This window comes from Acomys minous (genome assembly GCF_964271855.1).
Source record: "Acomys minous genome assembly, chromosome: 6".
NCBI classification, from domain to species: Eukaryota; Metazoa; Chordata; class Mammalia; order Rodentia; family Muridae; genus Acomys; species Acomys minous.
In genome coordinates this window covers 128,940,793-128,961,366 of record NC_140487.1, presented here as the reverse complement: position 1 = coordinate 128,961,366, position 20,574 = coordinate 128,940,793, and the positions used below count along the sequence as shown (strand labels likewise).

General features: G+C 48.2%; 1 protein-coding gene across 3 annotated transcripts in view; it reads right to left on the bottom strand.

The window, feature by feature from the left end:
* Nucleotides 1-13,737, bottom strand: part of CFAP74 (cilia and flagella associated protein 74) — a 53,495-nt gene extending 39,758 nt beyond the window's left edge. For 2 of the 3 annotated variants that reach the window (XR_014780061.1, XR_014780062.1), the window contains exons 1-7: nt 13,526-13,737; nt 8,422-8,496; nt 6,968-7,046; nt 6,709-6,852; nt 4,993-5,091; nt 3,763-3,867; nt 818-991 (exon numbers count right to left, since the gene is read on the bottom strand). Coding sequence is in view for 1 of the 3 variants with exons in the window: in XM_084786044.1 (XP_084642170.1) it covers nt 818-991; nt 3,763-3,867; nt 4,993-5,091; nt 6,709-6,852; nt 6,968-7,046; nt 8,422-8,488 (668 nt within the window). In the remaining 2 variants the exon portion in view is untranslated. The remainder of the gene's footprint in view (nt 1-817; nt 992-3,762; nt 3,868-4,992; nt 5,092-6,708; nt 6,853-6,967; nt 7,047-8,421; nt 8,497-13,525) is intronic. The other variant, XM_084786044.1, reaches the window with a different exon arrangement.
* Nucleotides 13,738-20,574: the final 6,837 nt, after the last annotated feature.

Below are 20,574 nucleotides of genomic sequence, written 5' to 3'. Positions count from 1 at the left end.
CAGTGACACAGGGCCACAGGTGTGACAGTGACACAGGGCCACAGGTATTACAGCGACACAGAGCCACATGTGTTACAGTGCCCCTGGGGCTCTGGGATAAGGAAGTCATCAAAACCAGGATCTGACCCAGGCTGAGCAGGAGCTGGCAGGAGAAGGGAACAGCAAAGACGATGATACAAAGAGAAAAGAGTGGGAGCTGTGGCGCAGGTCTTTAAGCCCAGCGCTTGGGAGGCAGAGGCAGGCGGATCGCTATGAGTTCGAGGCCAGCCTGGTCTATACAGTGAGTCCAGGACAGCCAGGGCTGCACAGAGAGACCCTGTCTCAAAACAAACAAACAAAACAAAAAACCAAAAGGGGGAAAAAGAGATAAGAGTGGTTTCTCAGCCGGGTGTGGTGGCGCACGCCTTTAAACCCAGCACTTGGGAGGCAGAGGCAGGCGGATCACTGTGAGTTCGAGGCCAGCCTGGTCTACAGATCGAGTCCAGGACAGCCAAGGCTACACAGTGAGACCCTGTCTCAAAAAACAAACAGACAAAAAGAGTGGTTTCCTATCTTGGGAGGGCAGAGCCCAGTTGAGCAGAGATAGGCGCCACCCCAGAGCATGCTCAGGAGCTGAGCTTGTGCGTTCCAAGGCTTGTGTAGGCAAAGGAGCATCCAGAAGTGTGATGGGGCCAGAGAACGGCACAGGAGGAAAGGGGTGGAAACGTGCAGAGGGCAGGCTCTGATGGTCTCCATGGTGACTGCCCTAGGCAGAAGGAGCTGTGAGCTGAGTCTGGAAAGCCTTGGTGTACAAGGGCCAGGTCTGGGTGGCGCTCACCGGGCCCTCAGCAGGTGGTTCCGCTCGACCTTCTCCAGCGCCTCCTTCTCCTTTTGGAGTTGCTGCGCTGCGTGCACCTCGAGGCTCCTCTGCCTGGCTTCTGCTTCCTCTTCACTGTGCTTCCGGACTTCCTCAAACTGCCCCTTCTGCATCTCAATGTGCCACATGGCGTTCCTGGTGAAAATAAAGCATCTGCTGTTTATGGGAGCTGAGGATTTGCAGACCTGGGTCCAACCATTCGTGGAGCCCCCATCTGGGGATTAGGCAGATCTTTATTTTGATAAGCGCTCTAGGCAGATATCAGACACCACTAATGAGGAGTCAGCGCCCTCCTGTGAGGCTTCCACTTGGCTCAATATTACCAGAGAATGAGGTCTCACACCTAGTCTCTAAACTCAGGAAAATCACCATCACAACAAGTCTAGCCTGAGCTAGCATCAGGTCTCCGGCACTCACCCGACCCTCGGATGGAGTCAGCTCGCTGTGGTGGCCTGGCCTGGCCTGAAGAAAGCGGTTAGGAAATGGGTTTCTGGAGCTACCCAGGGCCACTTCAGGTCTTCAAACAAGTTTGGGAAGAGGCCCAGAGAACGGCAGCAGTCAGCCCTGCCCAGGGCAGACCTGGACCATAAGGTGTCTGCCTGACTCTGTCATCAGCTGTTGGTGAGTGCCGTGGCTGTGGCGGCTGTGACGTGCATAGCGCCCCGCAGGTTCCCAGCACAAGCCCAGGAAGTCTGCAGTTCGTCTTCATTTGGGACCAGTAGCAAGAGTGTAAATCAGAACTGTCTTTGCTAGGATGCAGGATGCCATGTAGCCACGTGTCTGCAGCGAGTCAAGGATGGCTTCCAGCCGTCACAGCGCACGCATCGAGACGTGTGCTGCACAGTACTGACAGTGACTTAGAAGACCTTCTCCTGGGGCCTCGCTCTGCCTGGAGGAGCCGCTAGACCAGAACTAATGAGAGAGGTGCTTGACTCTGGGACTCCAACACTGGGAAGAAGTATTCAAGCTGAACTTTGCATATCTGACAGTAAAGCAAATACTTCAAGCCTGTCCTGCAAAGCTGTAGATGTTTAATGTGTTAACTTGTTTTAGTCAGGGTTTCTATTACTGTGATGAAACACCATGACCAAAAAGCAACTGGGGAGGGAAGGGTTTATTCGGCTCACACTTCCACAGCACTGCTCACGGCAGGAACTCACGCAGGGCAGGAACCTGGAGGCAGGAGCTGATGCAGAGGCCATGGAGGGTGCTGCTTACTGCCTTTATAGATAGTTGTGAGCCATCATGTGGTTGCTGGGAATTGAACTCAGGACCTCTGGCAGCCAGTGCTCTTAACCTCTGAGCCATCTCTCCAGTCCCTCAGCTTGCTTCTTCATAGAACCAAGGACCACCGTCCCTGGGATGGCTCCGCCCACAAAGGCCTAGGCCCTCCCCCATTGATCACTAACTGAGAAGACGTCTCACAGCTGGATCTCATGGAGACATTTCCTCAACCGAGGCTCCTTCCTCTCTGGTGACTCTAGCTTGTGTCAAGTTGACACACAAAACCAGACAGTACATTTACATTAAGAAAGCTTTCTTCCATTATTATTTTTTTAAATCATGATTACAGAGTTGAGTGCAGTCTTTTTCCTCAATCAGTTCCATGGCAGCTACAGGAAATCTGAACTAAGAGTTGAAATACTCAAAGTTTGGGCTGGATAGATGGCTCAGAGGTTAAGAGCACTGCTTGCTTTTCCAAAGTTCCTGAGTTCAATTCCCAGCAACGACATGGTGGCTCACAACCATCTATAATGAGATCTGGTGCCCTCTTCTGGTGTGCAGGTATACATGCAGGCAGGGTACTGTATACATAATAAAAAAATAAAAATAAAATCTTTAAAAAAAAAAAGAGCCGGGCGTGGTGGCGCACACCTTTAATCCCAGCACTCGGGAGGCAGCAGCAGGTGGATTGCTGTGAGTTCAAGGCCAGCCTGGTCTACAAAGCAAGTCCAGAATAGCCAAGGCTACACCGAGAAACCCTGTCTTGGAAAAAAAAAAAGAAGGAAGAAAGAAATGGGTTCTGTATTGATGGAGTCCTGATGGAGTCCTGAGAGGTTGAAGCCAGGTGGCTGTGCTTGGCCAGAGCAGAGGTGGGCTCAGTGTATCTCCATGAAAACAGAGTAAAGGGCGTTGGGGATGTGGCAAATCTCAGATCCACACAAATAGATACACGCATCACTAGAGACCTTCATTTGAATCCCCAGTGTGGTCAGAGAGCCATGACAGCAAGAGAGGCTTTAAAGAAAAGGGATGCTATGGGCCGCAGGGACGGGGACAGTCCATTAGCAGGCTCTGGTTCTGTCCACAGACTGGTCTGCTGTCATGTAACAGCAGATCTGTGCTCTGGACGCAGCCTAGGGAGCAGCCCTGTGCTCACTTGACAGTGTGCGTTGGGGCCCTTGCTGCTGTTGTCGTGAGCTGTTTGTACCCCAGAAGAAGCCCTCTCTGTGTGGACTTGCGAGAGGCATTTCTAGTTTGCAATCTAAACTCTCACTAGCAAAACACTTAAATTCATGCTCCCCCAACCCCCCGAAGATTCTAGAAAAGCTAAGAGTACTTTTTAAATCTTAATGCCAGGGATCAAATCAGAGCTTTATGCACGCTATTCAACTGGTCTACACTGAGCCCCAGCCCACGAGTACCGAAGGCAGGAAGGTGCTGATTATACAGTTACTAAGAATATAAACAAAAGTGAGAAAATTGGAAAATAAAGAACCAACATAAAATTTTTTCTTTCAGCCACTTTAACATGTCACCTCTTAATTTCTAAGCATCTAGAGAGTGAAAAGCGAATTATTCTTCATACTCAAATTAGGAATTGTCCCACAGACTGCTCTGTGTCCTGGGTACGCCAGCCAGGTGCTGACTTAGGACAGCGGTCTCCCAGGCTCTCCCAAACGTACTCGCTGTCCTTCAGCAGGGCCGCGATCTCGGACTGCAGGGCTTTCTCACTCTCCAGCTCCTTGTGCCGGCATCTGGATGCAGCCTGAAGGCGGCCCACAGCAGCCCTGGAGCACAGCAACAGATAAAGCATGGCCACGTCAGAAGGAGAGCTGAGCACAGCCAGGCTTTCCCTCGGCCAACCCACACCCAGGAGGAGATCTATCCTGTGGTGTCAGGTAAGGTACTTCCTAAACCCACTTTCAGCTGGGAAAATAGCACCAAGGCAGGGCCTCATACGGGGTCTGGGGAGGTTGGAGGCCATTGGGCAGGGGTTTCTGCTTTCATCACCAGTCAGGCAATCCCTCTATTGGCCTCTCACTTTCTCCTGGGAAGCTAGAAGCCAAATTCTTGCTTGTCAGGCCCCTCAGAGCATAAGGCGCAGGCACACTTGCTGAACCACTACCAGGGCCTGGCACACGCGCTCAGAGCCGTCGGTCTGCACAGCGCCCCTCTTCCTCCCTCACAGTGTGTGGGGACCCATTATGCCACCAGAGGCAGGCGCGTTACGGAGTGGTGAGCAGGTCTCACAGAGGTAGGTGGGGTTTTAAATCCCACAAAGAGCCAGGCGTGGTGGCTCAGGCTTAGCACTTGGGGTGCATGAGACTGGAGGGCAGCGGGGACTACAGAGCAAAGCTCTGTCTCCAAGTCAAAGGGTATAATCGCTCTCTAAGAAGCCATTTCCATGTTTACATGTGTGCACCCTCATGTGTGCACGTGTTTACATGTGTGCATGTATGCGTGCTCATGTGTGTACATGTATGTGGTGAGATGTCTTCCTCAATCATTCTCTTCCTTACTCTTTTGAAACAGGCTCTGAAACGGAATCAAGCTCACAGACCCAGCTCGCCTTGCTCGCCAGGAAGAGGCCGGACGCCCCGGGCCTGCTCCTCCTGTGTTGGGACTGCAGGTGAGCATCCCTCTGCTCATGCGGCTGGGATCAAACGCAGCTTCTCACTCTTGTGTAGCAAATATTTCAGCAACGAGCGGCTCCTCCACTGACATTTCTTCCTGGTGTTATATTGTCTGTTTGCCACCCTGGAGGGATGCCAGCTGCCCACTGGCTGACTGAACACAGCAGACACTCAGCACTCACCTTTGCTGGCTGAGTGAGTGGCCGCCTATGGGATGGCGCTATCTCTGCTATCTGGCTAACACGCTTGTCTAATCTCCTCCCCCACAGGAAGACCTACATGTTGTTGGCTTCTCTCTCCGTGGCGATCTCAGCTGCCAGGCTCTCCAGCTGTTTGGTGAGGAGGTCCATCCTCTGACGACAGACATGCAGCTCCCCTCTAAAACATGAAATAAGAATTGGCATAGTGTTTCCCTGAAATTCTAGCCTCGGAAGAGGCGAGTGGAGCAGGAAGGGGAGAAGGCCCAGGCCAAGGACTAAGGGTACTTTGTCTTTCTAGGCGTCTCTCCGACTCTAGGGGTCACACGAGCAGGGTGTTTTCTGAAAGCCCTGCCAAAGGGGCTAGTCGGGTAAAGTCTCCTGAGGGTGATGCGTCGAGGGAGCAAAGCAGCTGCTGAGAATCTGCGTAAGAGTACACAGCTGCAAATGGCTGCAGCCTTCATCAGCATGTCCCAGCACAGAGCAGGGGCTCCCATTGTAGGCCGGATGAAGTGTTCACTCCTGCTAGTGTGACTTTCACCACAGCTCGGAGTAACGGAGCAAAGTCTCAAGCAAGAGCTGTAAAGGCTTCTTGGAGGAGGATGAGGAGAACTGCAGCACGAGATTGCTACTGGACAGATCCTACACCCACAGGGGACGTCATGTGCGGGTGCCATGTAGACACTAAAGTAGGAGTGAAGTGCCAGATTCAACAAAAGCGTCATAGCTATGCCACACATGTTGGCACGTGTTCAGTGGGAAAAGCTAGACAGCCATTAGTGTTGGGATACAGGGGACAGCTGCCTCTTATTAGTTTCCAACTTGTCTATATGTTGGGGAACACAGTATTTCCAAGTGCCAGTGAGGCCAAGACTGGGAGGAGCCTGAGGAGTAAGAGGCTGTGCACTAAGGCCTCAGTTACACCGGAAATATGCAGAAGTCAGACGGTCATGGAGGACCATGCAGGGCTCAGGCGCGCCCTGAGCTCTCTGGGATCTTGTCCAGACTGGGGGCGGAGGGAGCGGAGGACCATGCAGGGCTCAGGAGTGCCATGAGCTCTCCAGGATCTTGTCTAGACTGGGGGGGGGGGGGGGAGGACCATGCAGGACTCAGGAGTGCCATGAGCTCTCCAGGATCTTGTCCAGACTGAGGGGGGGGGGGAGGACATGCAGGACTCAGGAGTGCCATGAGCTCTCCAGGATCTTGTCTAGACTGGGGGGGGGGGGGAGGACCATGCAGGACTCAGGAGAGCCATGAGCTCTCCAGGATCTTGTCCAGACTGGAGGGGAGGCAGGGGAGGATCATGTGGGGCTAAGGAGCACCCTGAGCTCTCTAGGATCTTGTCCTGATTAGGGGCGATGGGAGGTGAGGACCATGCAGGGCTCAGGAGCACCAAGAGCTCTCTGGGATCTTGTCCAGACTGAGGGGGGGGGAGGACATGCAGGACTCAGGAGCACCCTGAGCTCTCTGGGATCTTGTCTAGACTGGAGGGGAGGATCATGCAGGGCCCAGGAGCACCAAGAGCTCTCTGGGATCTTGTCTAGACTAAAGGCGGGGAGGGGAGGACTATGCAGGGCTCAGGAGCACCATGAGCTCTCTGGGATCTTGTCCAGGCTGGCTGGGGGGAGGTGGAGTCCTGGGCACTATAGTTGTCCAGGCTTCTGACGTTGCTCCTTATAAAGACTCTGGCAGGACTCTCTTACACAGAACTTTCAAGAAAACAAAAGCCAGGACCTCTACATGGATGCTGTGCAACCAGAGGGGCGGCTAGGCCATGGCCTTCAGCAAGCGGGCTAACCTGGTCTTCTGGATACAGAGGCTCTTCTCCTCATCCAGCTTGTCTAGGAGGTTCAGGCTCCTGCGGAGATGAAACGCCTGGACGGTGTTTTTGGTCCTTGTCTTCTGCATTTTCTTGGTATTCACTTCTTCTTCTTTTGGTGAACTTGAAATAAGAAGACAGCACTTGCTCCACACACACAGCATGACACACAGGGTGCTCCCCACCTGGCAGCCCACAGCCGCCTTCAGAGGAAGAAGGCTGCATCTCCATCAATTACCAGTGTAGGCCAACAGTTTCCTCAAATTCCAGAGGAAGCAAGTCTACATCAAACTCTGGATCATCTAGCTGGATTCTTTCTAAAAACCAAGGAAAGAGTGAAAACAAATTAATAACAACAAAAAGCCAAACTGGAGAGCGAATGTGATGGCTCGAGCCCTTGTCCAGGAACAGTAAACACAGAAGCAGGAACTCTAGGACAGATCCCAGATGCTGGAGGCCTCCTGGGCTTTAGAGACTCTGCCTCAGAACACAAAACACAACAACAATAGACACAACAAAGAAAAAAAAAACGGTTTTTTGTTTGTTTGTTTGTTTGTTTGTTTTGAGACAAGGTTCCTCTGTGTAACAGAGCCTTGGCTATCTGTCCTGCACTCACTTGTAGATCAGGTTGGCCTCGAACTCAGAGAGATAGAAGGGTTCTTTAAAAATCTGAAAAACAAGCAGGGCATGGTGGTGCATGTCTTTAATCTCAGCACTTGGGAGGCAGAGGCAGGCAGATCTCTGTGAGTTCGAGGCCAGCCTGATCTACAAGTGAGTCCAGGACAGCCAAGGCTAACATAGAGAAACCCAGTCTCAGAAACCACACACACACACACACACACACACACACACACACACACACACACAAAGAAAGAAAGAAAGAAAGAAAGAAAAAGAAAAAGAAAAAGAAAAACGAATTACATCATAATATATTCAAGAATTATGGGTTGGTCTCCATATACTCATTATATCTCTGTAAATATTACTGTAAAGAAACTGTAAAAGGCCTGAGCCTACCACAAGAATTAGATTAGATGAGAGAGGGTCATAGAAATCAAGGGAGAAAAAAGGTCAAGGGTGGGGCCGAGCTGGGGTGGGGACCGGGTGGGGCAGGGACAGGGGTCCTCATAGACCCAGAAAACATGGTCAGGGAGTCAAGTTTGTAAGCTGGAAGGGATACCAAATCAAGGACATCTCAGAAAAGTTTGGATCATCAGAACTCTAAAAAAGAAATTCTAAAGTATTCCAGAAAAAGAAAAGTAGGTCACATTCAAAGGATTAAGATAAAAAATGGCATCAATTGGGCTGGAGAGATGGCTCCGTGGTTAAGAGCCCTGGCTGCTCCTCCAGAGGACCCAAGTTCAATTCCCAGCACCCACATGGCAGCTCACCACTGTCTTAACTCCAGTTCCAGGGGATTCAACACCCCCACACAGACACACACGCAATACACATGAGATAAAAATAAATAAAACTGGCATCAATTTACTAATGGTGATGTTGGAAACCAGAGACCTATGGGTTGCCACATTCAGACTCCTAACTGTTATTTATTATTTTTTAGCTAAAAACAATAGCTGAAGTTCCCCATTTGAGAAATAAATGTACTTTCCCTGGAATAAAGGGCAACCAAGGCGCATCCTGGTCTCCATGCTGTTCGGAGCGTGTTTGACTGGAAACAGGTGCTATTACCTTCATCCATGGTAGGGAAGTTGTCCACAAACTCCTCATCAGAAAGCTGGGAAGTCGGCTCTTCCATACTGGGAGCTTTGCAAAAGATAAATATATATAAATAGGATTATAGATTTAAAAATCTTGCTGGGTGTGGTGGCTACTGCAACCCTAGCTCTCAGGAGGCAGAGACAGTGGATCTCTGTGAGTTTGAGGCCAGCCTGATCTACAAAGTAAGTCCAGGACAGCCAGGTCTACACAGAGAAACCCTGGCTCAAAAAAACCAACAAACCTTAACATTTATAATAATTAAGGATACAGTGACACACACCTGCTGTCCCAGTATCCAGGAAGCTGAGGAAGGTGTTTGAGGCCACCATGTGGTTCATAACAAGACTCAAAGTTACAAAAAATTAACAAAGTCTCTTATATAAACATTAAGAAAATGGATAAGCTATAGACTAAGAAAAAATACTTATAGTAGAGATATTTGGCAAAAGTTTGTAATCTGAATACAGAGGTCCTAGACATCAGCAAGATAAAACTATAATTGTAAAAGGTCAGAACAGTTATATATTGCAAACAAGATACAGAAATGGTGAGTAAACCTTTTTGTTCACACACACACACACACACACACACACACACACACATACACATACATACATACAGACACATGTCCTGTGAACACTGTCTGGCTCCTGACTCAAGCAGACAACCCTAAAGGACATTCTTGAGCTAATTCCTGAAAATTGGCAACAGGTGTTGGATTTTATTAAGAAATTGCTTTTCTGTTGGAGTTGATATGATTTTGTGAGTTAGCTAAAAGTAGAGGGACATACTAAGGTTTTCAAAGAGAGATAAGAGCATGCCCAGCTCTGACATAAGAGTGTGTCAGCCCAGCCTAGAACAGGAATAATACAGCACTGATAAACCAGGCGTGGTAGCGCACGCCTTTAATCCCAGCACTCGGGAGGCAGAGGCAGGCGGATCGCTGTGAGTTCAAGGCCAGCCTGGTCTACAAAGTGAGTCCAGGACGGCCAAGGCTACACAGAGAAACCCTGTCTTGAAAAACCAAAACCAAAACAAAAACAAAAACAAAAACAAAAAACAGCACTGATATTGCTGATGAGGGGTGTTTGGAATCTAGGACTCACATTATCCTTCTGCTGTAGGGCACATGGTCTGTGTGACCGGGGATAGAGTGAGGTCGAAATGTGTGCAAATCCTCAAAATCTCAATCCTAAAACCAGTGGAGTAAGGATCCCTCCCCGCCTGTCCTGAGCCTGCATGTCCCTGTGCACACAGTGCTTCGACCACTACCTCTGAGGTTTTGAGGTAGTCATATAGCTTGGTGACCAGGCCCTGTCCAGCTAGCACCCAGAATTCCTCTCCATGCAAATGAAGCATCCCCAGAACCTCGCCCCAGCCAATGGTATTCACTCACCCAAAAACCCCCTTCCCACCCCACGGTTTATATAGCCCTTATTCCCCCCAACAAAGAGAGCCGTGTCACTGGAAGGGTTGGGACACTGAGGGGCTGAGTCACCGCCACATGGGGATCCTGCTGACCCATCGGCCCGGCTCAGCACCTGTGCCACCTGGGTGCCCCGAGGGAAGAAAAGAACCCTAGGCTCCAGAATGACGCCCTTCCTGTTTATTTTATTTTTATCTGTGTGTATGTACGCTCGTGTGCTCACAAGGCCACGGAGGGTTTCCGGTTCCTTGCACCTAGAGTCACAGGTAGTTGTAAACAGCTCAAATGGGCATCAGGAGTGAACCTCAGTCTCTGCAGGAGCCACACATGCTCTCAACATTTCAGCTGTCTCCCTGGCCTCTTTCTCTTCATTTTTGTGATCCTGCAATTTTCTATGGCTCAGCGGTTGAGAGCACTGTCTGCTCTTCCAGAGGTCCTGAGTTCAATTCCCAGCAACCACATGGTGGCTCACAGCCATGTATAATGTGATCTGATGCCCTCTTCTGGGCTGCAGGTGTAAATGCAGGCAGAGCACTGTATACATAATAAATAAATACATCTTTAAAAAAAAAATTATCGGGGCTGGAGACATGGCTCAGAGGTTAAGAGCACTGCCTGCTCTTCCAAAGGTCCCGAGTTCAATTCCCAGCAACCACATGGTGGCTCATAACCATCTATAATGAAATCTAATGCCTTCATCTAGTGTGCAGGCCTACGTGTAGGCAGAAGACTGAATAAATCATAAATAAATCTTTTAAAAAGATTTATTCTAAAGTTACTAAACTGGTGCTGTGGCAAAGAGAGACAGACCTGTGGAATAGGATAGAGGCTCTAGACACTGGTTGCTAAACACTGATGCCACTTAGTAAAAATCTGACCACTCACCATCAAAACTGGACGCATGTTAGTGGGGATGTTAAGAAGCTGGACCCTTTCCTGCAAAATTAGCTCCATGTGAATTAAAAGCTCATTTATGGCTGGGCGTGGTGATGCACACCTTTACTCCCAGCACTCGGAAGGCAGAGAGGCAGGCGGATCGCTGAGAGTTCGAGGCCAGCCTGGTCTACAGAGCGAGTCCAGGGCAGCATGGTAGATCTACCTATATTTGAATTTAAAACTTCTCTGAGACTCAGAGAAAAGCTATGGGGTAGAAGATAAATACAACCCGTAACTTAAAAGGTTTAACATCAAGACCATATTAAGGATCTACCGGGTCCACCCAGAACACAGTGCCTGCATGAAAGGCCGGCGAGAGCTTTGTGATTATAGGGCACATTCAGCCAGGCCATGCAGCCGTGGCTGTAACTCTATTCTCCCAGCGTTGCTTAACAGAGTCTGCTTTTGAATGATAAACTAGTTCATGATCATTACTTAAGGGGAGGCAGGGGCAGGCGGAGTTCTGAGATCAAGGCCAATGTGGTCTACAGAGGCAGGGCTACACAGAGAAACCCTGTCTCAAAAACAAAGACAAACAAACAAAAAACCAAGGGGAAAAAGGAAGAAGAAAGGCCGTTCAGCATCACTCGTGGTAAGGGAGCTGCACACCACAGCCAGTGAGCTACGTTATAGTCGGCAGGTGCTGGCGAGGAATGAACAGGACAAAGGCTCTCACGGCAACAGTGTGGCGATGCTGAAGAACTGGGCTAGGGTTATACAGAAAAGAGACAACAAAGCCTTTGCTTTCCCTGTTACTTCTTCATAAGTCACCACATGTTTGGTGCCTTAAAATGACACAAATGTATCCGTTCTAGAGCAGCAGGTTTCAACCTGTGGGTCTTAACCCTTTTGGGGATTGTACATCAGATATTTACATTTCAATTAATAATAGTAGCAAAATTACACTCATGCACATGAAATAGCAACAGAAATGGTTTATGGTTGGGGTCACCACAACATGAGGAACCGTATTAAAGGGCCACAGCACTAGGACCGCTGCTCCAGAGGCCAGGCATCTGAGTGCTTAACAAGCATGTGTGGGAGATGCTGGGCACAGCCATTACCTTCTTGAGTCATATTTATCTTGACGTCTCCAAATAGCCCTAGCTGTGTTTTCTCAGCAAAGCCTAAGTTGGTAAGATCATTAGTGCCTTGTGTGGGACTTTGATAGCCAGATGTGATGTCAGAGAGCTCCCTGATTCCCCAGTTGATTCTCTCACTACAGCCTTGAATTCACAATCCTCCTGTCTCAACCTCCTGGCAGCTGGGATCATAACATCGTGCTGTCATATTCAGCTTTGATATTATCTTTAAAAAAAAAAAGATTTATTTATTATGTATACAGTGTTCTTCCCTCACGTACACTTGCAGGCCAGAAGAGGGCATCAGGTCTCATTACAGCTGGTTGGGAGCCACCATGTGGTAGCTGGGAATTGAACTCAGGACCTCTGGATGAGCACCCAGTGCTCTTAATTTCTGAGCCATCTCTCCAGTCCAGCTTTGATGTTAAAAGATAAGTTGGCACATTACAGAAAGAATGAGTTTGCTTTGGTTTGGGGTAGGTTTTTTGCTTGTTTTTTAAGGCAGGGTTTCTCTGTGTAGTGCTGGCTGTCCTGGACTCACTTTGTAGATCAGGCTAGCCTCGAACCCACAGTGATCTGCCTGCCTCTGCATGCGCCACCACAGCTGGGCTTGACCCAGAAAATTTGACCTACACTGCAGGGTTCTTTTGGGCGCACACTTGTGAAGTTCCTCCTGTTCCCCAATACCCAGCAGTAAAGTGTGCTCGGGACTGGGTTGTTCGGCCACAGCAGGGCTGCGTTCCTTCTTGGAAGCCACAGAATATGTCTATTTTCTTTATGCTTAGAGCCACCCCCAGTGCTTGGCTCCAGCCTTCACTCTAACATGTTTAACGCTGCAGGGTCGGCAGTGTCAACCCTGCCTGCCTCTTCCACTGAAATGGCCCTCAAAGGCGGCTGATGGGTCACGTCAGTTCCTCTTAGCCGGGGAACATCACCTTTTCACTGCCTCAGAGGACTGGGACGTTGGGTGTCTCTGGGGCCAGCATGCTGCTGCTCACCCGACCTTTTCTTCTGAGAAGGGACCCTCTCCTCAGAGAGGACGCTGCAGAAACTCTCACTTGTCACATTAGCTTTGCAGGGCTGCCATAACAAAGCACCCCAACCTGTATTGTTCACATAACAGAAACGTGTTCCGTCGGCATGAAGCCTGTCTTGTTTGTTTTAAAGGTAGGGCTCCAGGCTGGGCTCGGTGACACACACCCCTGCCTTTCATCCCGGCACTTGGGAAGCAGAGGCAGGTGGATCTCTGTGAGTTCGAGGCCAGCCTGGTCTACAGAGCCAAGTTCCAGGACAGCCAGGGATTCACAGAGAAACCCTGTCTCAACTCTAAGCACCCTTACTCACATAAAGGAGCCATTTTATGGAAAACCACGCTAAGGAGGCTCACCCACCTCCAATGAAGGGGTCAGTATTTAAAGCCATACCGGAACAGCAGGTTGTGAATCCCGTACTCCGACCTCTCAGAAGGATGCCTGGCTCTTCGCAGGCAGGGTTCGAGCCTGCCGCTTCGCGCACCGAGGCAACCACGTGACCCGCAGCCGTGCAGCCACGCAGAGAAACCAGCCACCCCCATATTCAGCGCATCCTCAGTGCAGACCCACAGCAGAACCCGCCATCCATCAGTACCCACCTCTCTGGCCAGTCCAGTAATGTCGAGACTTCAGCAAACCCCCACCACCAGGAACAGCTCCTCGGTAGGGGTCCCTCAGCGAGCTCGCCCCCCAGAAACGGTTCCTCCGCAGCGGCCCCGCCCCTTGACGACGGCCTCCTAACGGCCTGGCTGCCCTCAGCCACCGTGGGTCTGAGGCTGCGTAGTTTGTGCCCGCAGCTCCATGGCAACGGAAGGCTGCGTCGTGGGTGGGGGTGGGAGGTTGCTCTGGGAGAGCCAGCGCGCATGCGTAGTGCAGCCCTGATGGGGTCGGGGGTTGTGCACCGAGCGCTGAGTCCCAGCTGGAGGTCGCCTGGACGGTTCTCCTGGAGACTGGTGCTTGATGACTTGGCTGAAGCCAGCTGAAACTTGGGTCAGCTGCTAACTTTAAAATAAAAAGCCACTCACACTCATGTTGAAAATTGGAACGGCCCTGCGTCTCTTTCTAAAACGCTGCTTTGCGTCTGGGCTCTGGCTTGCCCAGGCCCTGTGCAGCTACTGTTCTGCCCTCTAGGTGGTGATCTCTGACTCCTGTGGTGGCCCACGGGGCCCCTGGGGCTCGCAGGGACGACTGGCAACTAACTCCCCTAGTTTTATCTTGGAGATGGATAACCTTCAGCTTCAAGACTGTAAGCTGAAAGAACACCGCTGCAAGGCAGGTGGTGATGGCGGCGCACGCCTTTAATCCCAGCACTCGGGAAGCAAAGGTAGGCAGATTTTTGTGAGTTCGAGGCCAGCCTGGTCTACAAAGTGAGTCCAGGACAGGCAGGGCTACACAGAGAAACCCTGTCTCAAAACAACAACAACAGAGCACTGGGAATAAAAGGAGCTACTGAAACCTCAAAACCCACCCTCAGTGACATTCCTCCTCTAAAAAGGCCACACCTCCTAAGCCTTCCCAAATAATTCCACCAAATGGGGACCAAACACTCAAACATACAAGCCTATGGGCGCAATTCTTGTTCAAAACCACACTGAGCCCTCAGATGATGCCAGCTTCTCCTGAGGAAAGTGTCCAGGCTGTGTTCAAGGCAAGAAGAGCAGCAATGAAAGAAAATAGATAATGTGGATTTTTAAAAAATATTTACTTTGGGGGCTGGAGAGATGGCTCAGCTGTTGAGAGCACTGACTGCTCTTCCAAAGGACCTGGGTTCAATTCCCAGGACCCACATGGCAGCTCACAACTGTCTATAACTACAAGATCTGACACCCTCATACAGACAAAACACCAATGCACATAAAATAAAAAAAAGAAAAAAATATTTATTTTTATTTCATGTGCATTGGTGTTTTGCCTGTCCCTCCCTCACTGGAATTGGAGTAATTGACAGTTGTAAGCTGCCATGTGGGTGCTGGAAATTGAACCCAGGTCCCCTGGAAAAATGGCTAACCATTCTTAACCTCTGAGCCATCTCTCTATCCCCTAATGTGGATTATTTAATAAAGACTAAAAGGGCTGGAGAGATGGCTCAGAGGTTAAGAGCACTGGCTGCTCTCCCAGAGGTCCTGAGTTCAATTCCCAGCAACTACATAGTGGCTCGCAATCATCTATAATGTGATCTGATGCTCTCTTTTGGCCTGCAGGTGTACATGCAGGCAGAACACTGTATACACAATAAATAAATATATAAATCTTTAAAAAAATAATAAAAACTAAAAACTCTGGACCTGCTGGCCTGTAGTGATACACACCTTTAATCTCAGCACTCAGGAGGCCGAGACAGGCGGATCTTTGTGAGTTCAAGGCCAGCCTGGTCTACAGAGCGAGTTCCAGGACAGCCAGGGCTACACAGAAATCCTGTCTTGAAAAACAAGAACAAGAACAAAAACAAAAACAAACCAACCAAACAGAAGAACCAAACAAACTCTAGGCCTTCAAAAGTTTCACTGAAATGTAAAATAAAAAGAGAAACCCCAGACTGGATGAAGATATTTGGAAAATATCAGTCTAAAGCCAACATAACTACTCAGTTCAATACACAGAAGGCAAGTAACCTGATCATTTTAATTAGTGAAACATTAAAAGAAAACACTAAAAAGGCACCCAGCACCTTAGTCATTGTAAAATTTCACATTGTATCTCCAATAAGATACCTCTACATGGCTCTAGATTGATCTGAATTAGAGATTTGCAATGTTAGGAGGCGAGGCAACATGAAATCTCACGCATGGAGGGCGGGAGCACTAAATGGTACAGCCACCTTGGAGAGCAGATTGGAAATCTCTTATAAATTAAGCATTTGTTCCCCCGAAGTCCAACAATCCTACACCCACATATTTATTCAAGAGAAATGAAAACATATGTTCACTCTAAGATTTCTACTTGAAAGCTCAAAGCATTTTTTTTAAACTCATAACAGCCGAAGCTGGATACCCAAATGACCATCGACAGGAGGGAAATTAAACAAACTAAAGTATATTCAGGGCAATAACAGCAATAAAAATAACGCAGATGGCCAGGCCCGTGGTGTACACCTTAAACCCCAGCACCCAGGAGGCGAAGGCTTTAAGTTTTCTGTGAGTTGAATGCTAGCCTGGTCCACATAGCAGGTTCCAGGCCCGCCAGAATTACATGGTGAGACTCTGTTGTTCCTTCTCATCCCCGCAAAATGCTGATGCACACAGCAACAAATATTTGGTTGTTTCCAGCTCTGCAGATATGTCTCCTGAGGATTCAGAGAGCTCGTGGTAGTTCAGGCATTACTCACTTCCAAGCTCAGTGAAGGATGGAAACAGGGTTTAGTTCCTCTATCTGGGGCCCGGGGCCTGTGTTCCTCCTGGCTACGAATAAGTCAAAGCTGCCCTTGTTTCTCGCTCTGCTGTCTCTCTGTCAGCTCGCAATGAGCATGGGGCTCCATCAAAGGAAGGAGAATCCAGATGAGCCTGTAAGATTTTAGCCGACGGGTCTCATGACCAGGTGATTCCTCACCATCACCCCAGGAATAGCACGACAATTCCCTGGCTCCAGATCATGTGAAGGGAAGCAGGTTCTAAGAACCAGAGGCGGGATCATTGGAGGCAGCTTTGGAAGGCTACCTATACCAGGTGTACACCGTGCGACTCCATTTATAAAGTCCGAAGTCCCACTATGACGGTTTAGGCAGGGTGCTGTTATGTAAACTGATGGCCTGGAACATGCTAACGGGGCCCAAACTGGTCTTGAACATCCCGGCCTTGGCCGACTGGGTGTTAGGATTACAGGTATTGGCAACCACGCCTACCTAGCAAACCCTTCCTTCCTTCTCGGACATGAGGAGTCAGGCCAGTGGCGATCCCTCACAAGGTGCCCCAGGGCAGCCACGGCAGCTCCAGTCTAACCCTCGCACATGAAGTCTAGTGTAGGATCTCCCTAACAGCCATTTTCAGGAGTTTTTGTGGCACAAACTCAATCACGCTCATGTCTGATGTAGAGTTTTTCCTCACATGATTGGCAGCTCTTTTGTTAGAAATGCTAATTTGTACCTCACATTTTCTGTCATGTGAAAGACTTCAAAATGCCACTTTTGAAATAAAATTTGAGAGTAGAGTTCAGAGTTCCCTACATTAAATTCAAGTAATGGTTCTTTGTCGCCCATCGTGCTCCGGGCAGGAACGAATGTTCCAAGTGTCCGAGGTGGCATTTGGGATGGAGATCTGACGGAGCGACAGCCAAGCCCTTTCCTGAGTGGACCGCGTGCTTTCTTTGGGCAGACTGTGGAGTTTAGTCTGCTCCAAGTTTTTTCTACTCGATCCTTTCTGCCAAGCTCCTCCCACTAATGCACACGAACGGCTCTATATGGGAATCACAAGATTAATAATTACACTCTAGGCTCAGTGAAACACTTATTTGTATCATTGTTTCGCGCACTTCCCTGGGAAAATAGCAAAGCAACTTAACAAATGCACCAGGCAAGGATTTTAAATTTAGCTAATCGTAGTTTCCTCTTGCTGGCTGTGTGACTCACATCCACCTCCTGGGGCCAACCTGCTGCTGTGGCACTGCAGTAATGGGCTTAGGCCAGCTGCCCTGGGCAAGCCTCACATTTGTACCATCCCTTCCCGTGGGCTGGGTGTGGAGGAAGGCCTTGAGTGGATGTAGCAGTTGTCAATAAAGTGCTGTTTAGCCAATCAGCTGGGCAGAAGGCTGGGAAGTGGAAGGCGGGGCTTCCACGGGAGTGGGGAAGTAGCCTGGAGAGAAGTTGACAGTTGACAGTTGGCAGTTGGTGGAGAGACGCCACCTGAGGAGGATCAGATTGGCAAGTGATCAGGATATATGTAGGTTATGAGGACATAGGATTAGAGTAGTTTATTTTAGTTTACTAGTAGATTAGTGTTAGTTTGCCCATCGGAGTGCTTGCAGCTTTAAAAACACAATTCAGTCTCAGTGTATCAGTTATTAACTTCCTAGGCCATACAAATAAGATCAGTGTGACAAATTGGCGCCTAAGGAATTTAAGGTATCCACACCCTTGAAATAGCTTAGTTTATCATAGCCTGGCAGTGGGAATAAGCTCTCCCCTCAAAAAGCATATAAAGATGGAAGACACAATAATGCAAAGTTTTGGGGGTTTGTTAAACACTCTTTTAAATGATGCTGTGATACAAATAGAGATTGATTGAGATTGTGTTACTGATTTTTTTTTTTTGGTTTGTCGAGACAGGGTTTCTCTGTGTAGCCTTGACTATCCTGGACTTGCTTTGTAGACCAGGCTGGCCTCGAACTCACAGCGATCAGCCTGCCTCTGCTTCCCGAGTGCTGGGATTAATGGTGTGCGCCACCACCGCCCGGCTTGTGTTACTGATTGTGACCACTATTTTTATTTTAATTATTCTTGCTTTCTATAATTCAAAGGAAAAGGCTTTGGAGGAAAAAAAATTACAAAAATTTATAGATTGGACTGAGGAAAACGCTAAGGTATGGGAGACAAAGCAACATGAAAAATATGAAATTTGGAAACAAACCTTAGAAGAGAAGTTAGAAAGGCTGATAGTTACAAATAATAATACTGAGATAGAACCTGAAGAAAAACAGGCCAGAACATGCAACAGAACTTTGTAACAAGACTACAAGGCAGCCATTATTTGTTAGAAGACCAAAAATAGTTTTCCCAGCCTTTATAAGGGAACTGCTGGGAGATGTGGAAAATCCACAAGGTTGGCAGGGTTTTGATTGGCAACCTGTAGACACACAAGATTTAAAAAGGTTTGAGGAGGCAACAAGTAGTTATGGTTTATACTCACCATATGTCAAACAGATATTTAATAACTGGGCCACACGGAATCTCAAAATTCCAAAAGACTGGAGAGATTTGATGACTGCCGTCTTAGAGCCGGGTCCCCAATTACAATGGCTGGCATGGTGGAAAGATGAGGCCACACTTATGGAGCAGCGCAGTAGGACTAGAGGCGTCGATATTGTCAGGGATCAGTTGTTAGGTGAAGGACCATATTCTGAATTAACAGTAAAGGTCGCCGTTGATGATGCTGTCTCAGAACAATGCTGAACAATAGCCATGAATGCTTGGGACAAAGTTGAACAACAGGGACAAACAGAATCATTTACAAAAACAACCCAATGTTGAAATGAATCTTTCACTGACTTTTTACAGAGAATAACTGAAGCTTTGAATAGAACCATAGCAGACCCAAACGCTAGAGAAATTCTACTTTCACCTCCAGCTTTTGAGAATGTTAATTCTGGATGCAAAAAAAGGCTATTAGACCCTTGAGGGCAAAGCTGCACCTCTTCATGAATGGATTAAAGTTACTGCAGACATAGAAGTAAATACTCATGATTCAGTTATAGTTGGACAAAAACAAACAAACAAAAAACAAACTACAAGAGACATCAAATCAATGCTCACTGCTGTGACTGTGAAAATTCAAAATATTATACTTCCTCTTTGAAGGAGACCAAAATGAAACAGAACTGGATGAAAGGGAGACTATATGGTTTGGAGGAAGATTTGCAGGTGTCAGTCTTCTGCTCATACAAAGAACAGAGAACCAGCCTCGATTGTTCTGTGCGTCCTGCAGACCTCACGCATTTATGGTTTTAGGACTGTACAAGGCTTGTGAGAAATTATATAATTTTCAGAACAAAAGAACCAGACACTGATGCTGGATCAGACCTGACAGGATGCATCCTCCAGCATGCAGAGATGCTGACATCCTGCATCCTCCAGCATGCAGAGATGCTGACATCCTGCATTCCTCATGCTCCAGCCACAAGTGCTTCGGCTGCTGTTCATCATCAGAACAGCACATCTCCCAGGACAGCTTTGAGGAAAGTTCCTGATTCCAATTGGTCCAGCGTTTCAGACCGTCCCACACAGGACTTTTATTAAGCCTGAATTTCTCAATATTTAGAGACTGGGCCACAAATGCTATCTGTAGTTTGTTTAGTCATTTTCCCATTTTTTTTAAAATTCGGGCCCCTACATAGATATTATTCATCCCAAATGAGATGAAAGAAGCTTTAAAAAAAGAACGCCATGCCATTTCCCTTAAGGGGACTTCGGATGTTCACTTTCACTGGGAATTGGTTATGTTATTATTGATCTTATTCAGAGAGAGAATGAGATTGGACTCAGGGATTTCTCTCTGAGACCATAGAAATATATAGGGATGGTAGGACAAAAGGTAGATTATTGACTCTACTCTTCAACTTAAGCCTTATTTGTTATGCACAAGGTTATTTTTAATTCCTTGGTGTAGAATTTTGCATATTGATGTAAATAAGTTTATTTTAAATTCATTGTTATAAAATTCTAGCTAACTAACTGTATATATATATATATAAATGTATAGGTAAACGGGGGCTTTTTATTAGACGAAAAGGAGGAATTGTGAAGGAATGCCTTGAGTGGATGTAGCAGTTGTCAATATAGCGCTGTTTAGCCAATCAGGTGGGCAGAAAGACAGGAAGTGGAAGGCGGGGCTTCCACGGGAGGGGGAGGAGCCTGGAGAGAAGTAGACAGTTGACAGTTGGCAGCTGGTGGAGAGACGCCACCTGAGGAGGATGAGATTGGCAAGTGATCGGGATATATGTA